Source organism: Anoplopoma fimbria, chromosome 17 (assembly GCF_027596085.1).
Source record: "Anoplopoma fimbria isolate UVic2021 breed Golden Eagle Sablefish chromosome 17, Afim_UVic_2022, whole genome shotgun sequence".
NCBI lineage: Eukaryota > Metazoa > Chordata > Actinopteri > Perciformes > Anoplopomatidae > Anoplopoma > Anoplopoma fimbria.
Window position 1 is genome coordinate 29,760,934 of NC_072465.1, and position 2,573 is coordinate 29,763,506.

Genomic DNA, 2,573 nt, shown 5'->3' on the forward strand with positions numbered 1-2,573 from the left:
AGTCAGTCTGGGCCCAAAGTTGAGTGTTTTTTAACTCTCTTCACTCCCAAAATGCATTCATCCCTATGGGGAAATTTCTTGCCGTTTTTCCTGGTTCCCATGGAAACCACTAGGCGAATCTCTAAGAAAAGTCATAGCATACGATTTCCAACGAGGCCGCACGTTTTGATGTATTTTGACGCATGTGCTTGCAACGCTTCGGGACGAGTTACGCGCCAAACTTTTGTACGGAAGATGGAGAATAAGAAAAATAGCATTATTAAGCCTGCAGGATTATATACTATGTGCTGTTGTACAAGGCTTTACAGCCTTGTTGCTTCACATCCATACAGAATAATAATCCTCTTTATCAATAACTGCTCTGTTCCACTGTCACACAGATCTTCATTGGTAACATATTCAGTTTATCAACAGTGTTAATGTATGGAAACATCCTCTCAGTGAAAGTGTGTGTAAAGGTGTGTATGTGTTTGTTAGTATCAAGATCAGAGAATGACAGCTTTCCTCTGTTCCAGTCCAGATTCACTCTGATCCTCTGGAGCTTCTTCTGCACTTTGAGATCAGTGACTAGACCTGGTGGTGACAGTGCTGAGTATTTACCTTCATAGAACCCTATACTCCATAATCCAGATTGTATGCACCCCTTCCTCTGGACAGACTCTGCTAACACACCGACTTCCCAGTATATACTGTCTCCAACATCAACATCCCAGCTGTGAGTCCCTGAGTTAAAGCCCTCAGAGCCCAGAACAGAGCAGTATGTATCAAACCTCTCTGGATTATCAGGAAGCTGCTGTTCCTCTCCTCGTCTCACACTGGTCAGATCTTCAGACAGGATGAGTCTTGGATGAGCAGTGTTTGGGTCCAGAACCAGAGGAGTGTAGGAGACCATGTCCTTCATCTTGTTCCAGATGTTGAAGGTCAGGTTGCCCAGGTGTTTGGCCTCGTCTATCAGAGCTCCTGAGAGCAGCTGTGGATCCTCCAGCAGGGGGCGCTGCTGGACTCTTTCCACTGCAGCCTTGTAGTTGTTGAGGAATGAGACGTCTTCAGCTCTCAGCTCGTCCTCTGTGGCTCTGACTGTGTCTGAAAGAGCTGCTATCTCTCTGCTCAGAGCCTCCATCTTCTCCTTCATCATCTGACTCTTCTGCTCCTCTTCCTCCCTCAGTGCAGCCATCCTGGCCTCCTCTTCCTCCTCTAGAAACTGGTGGAGCTTCTTAAACTGATCCTGAATCTGCCTCTCTGTGCGTCGGGCCTGGACCTTCATGTGTTCTGCTGTTTGATCAAACTTCACTTTAACTCGTTTGAAAACCTTTAACTTCCTCTTTAAGGGCTTCAGAGTTCCCTGAAGTTTCTTCTTGTATCGTTGAGCAGCTTCATCGATGGGTCTGAATCTGTGGTTGGTGTGTTTTTCTGAATCTCTGCAGACGACACATACTGGCTGCTGATGGTCCAGACAGAAGAGTTTGAGTTTCTCATAGTGCAGACTGCAGAGAGCCTCTGAAGCTCTCTGATCTCTCTCCTGTAAGAAACTCTCACACAGGTTCTTTAACGCCAGGTTACAAGGTGGGTTTTTCTTTGAAGATCTTCTCCTACAAACTGGACACTCCTGTGTTGGTTTCTCTCTCCACCAGCTCTTCAGACAGTCTTTACAGAAGCTGTGGCTACATGACAGAAGAACAGGATCTCTAAAGACTTCATGACAGACCGGACAGCAGAGATCCTCCTCTGATCTGGAAGCCATTTTGTCTCTGAGTGAAGCTGAAAACATAGCAGACAGAAAGAACAGTCAGTCATGGCTCCACCTCCTTCCTCTACTAACTTCACTGAAATCTACTTTCACTTTGAGTCGTGTTTTTAGTCAAACTCACGTTCAGTGTGTGGAGTGTCAGCAGGTTGAAGCAGCAGTGTTGTAGTTTTCCTCTTTTCTCTCCTGTAGCTGAACTCACTCAGATGAAGTTGTTAGTTTGTTCTGAAGATGAATCTGATCGTCTGGTTTTCAGTCTGTGTGTCTCTCTTTAGTGACGACGAATAATAAACTGTTTCCTGGTTTGTTTCAAATGAGTCATATGAGGGGTGGAGCTTTGTCAGACTTCCTCTGCTGAATGTTGTTGGATCGCTTGTAACACTGAGGTGTGTCTCAGTCCAAAGCATTGATTCATTGCTGTTATGTGGACTGATAGAGTGCAGCAGGCAAAAGTTATGATGGTTTCAAAGTTTGAATGCAGGCTGAATGAAGTGGAGGAATTTAATTATTATTCATGTAGCGTTGTTAATAACTACGTTAAAATTTAAATATTGCTTACGTTAAAAATTGCTAAATCCTAAATAGGAGAAAATAATAAAAATACAATCAATAATTTGGTAACAAATTATCCAGTCTCAATATCTCAGGCGTAAATCCTGATTTCAGTGACCTCATAGTTCCCATCTTGAATCAATATGACAGACAACGACTTGGCGATAAATGAGTAATTTATTTCTACAGGGATTAAATGAATGGATGAGATTAATAATTAAACAAGAATACAAATCAGGAATGAATTGATTTCAGATAAACAGGCAATATCATATCA

At 43.1% G+C, this 2,573-nt stretch overlaps 1 protein-coding gene across 1 annotated transcript; it reads right to left on the reverse strand.

Moving 5' to 3' along the window:
• Positions 1-334: 334 nt before the first annotated feature.
• Positions 335-2,012, reverse strand: LOC129105676 (nuclear factor 7, brain-like). The gene is made up of 2 exons (XM_054616831.1): positions 1,869-2,012; positions 335-1,758 (listed from the first exon to the last, which is right to left on the reverse strand). The coding sequence occupies exon 2, from the start codon at positions 1,739-1,741 to the stop codon at positions 350-352; it is 1,392 nt and encodes a 463-aa protein (XP_054472806.1). The 5' UTR covers positions 1,742-1,758; positions 1,869-2,012; the 3' UTR covers positions 335-349.
• Positions 2,013-2,573: the final 561 nt, after the last annotated feature.

Excerpts from the sequence above, each read along its gene's own strand:
- LOC129105676 (XM_054616831.1), bottom strand. The coding sequence starts at position 1,741 with ATGGCTTCCAGATCAGAGGAGGATCTCTGCTGTCCGGTCTGTCATGAA.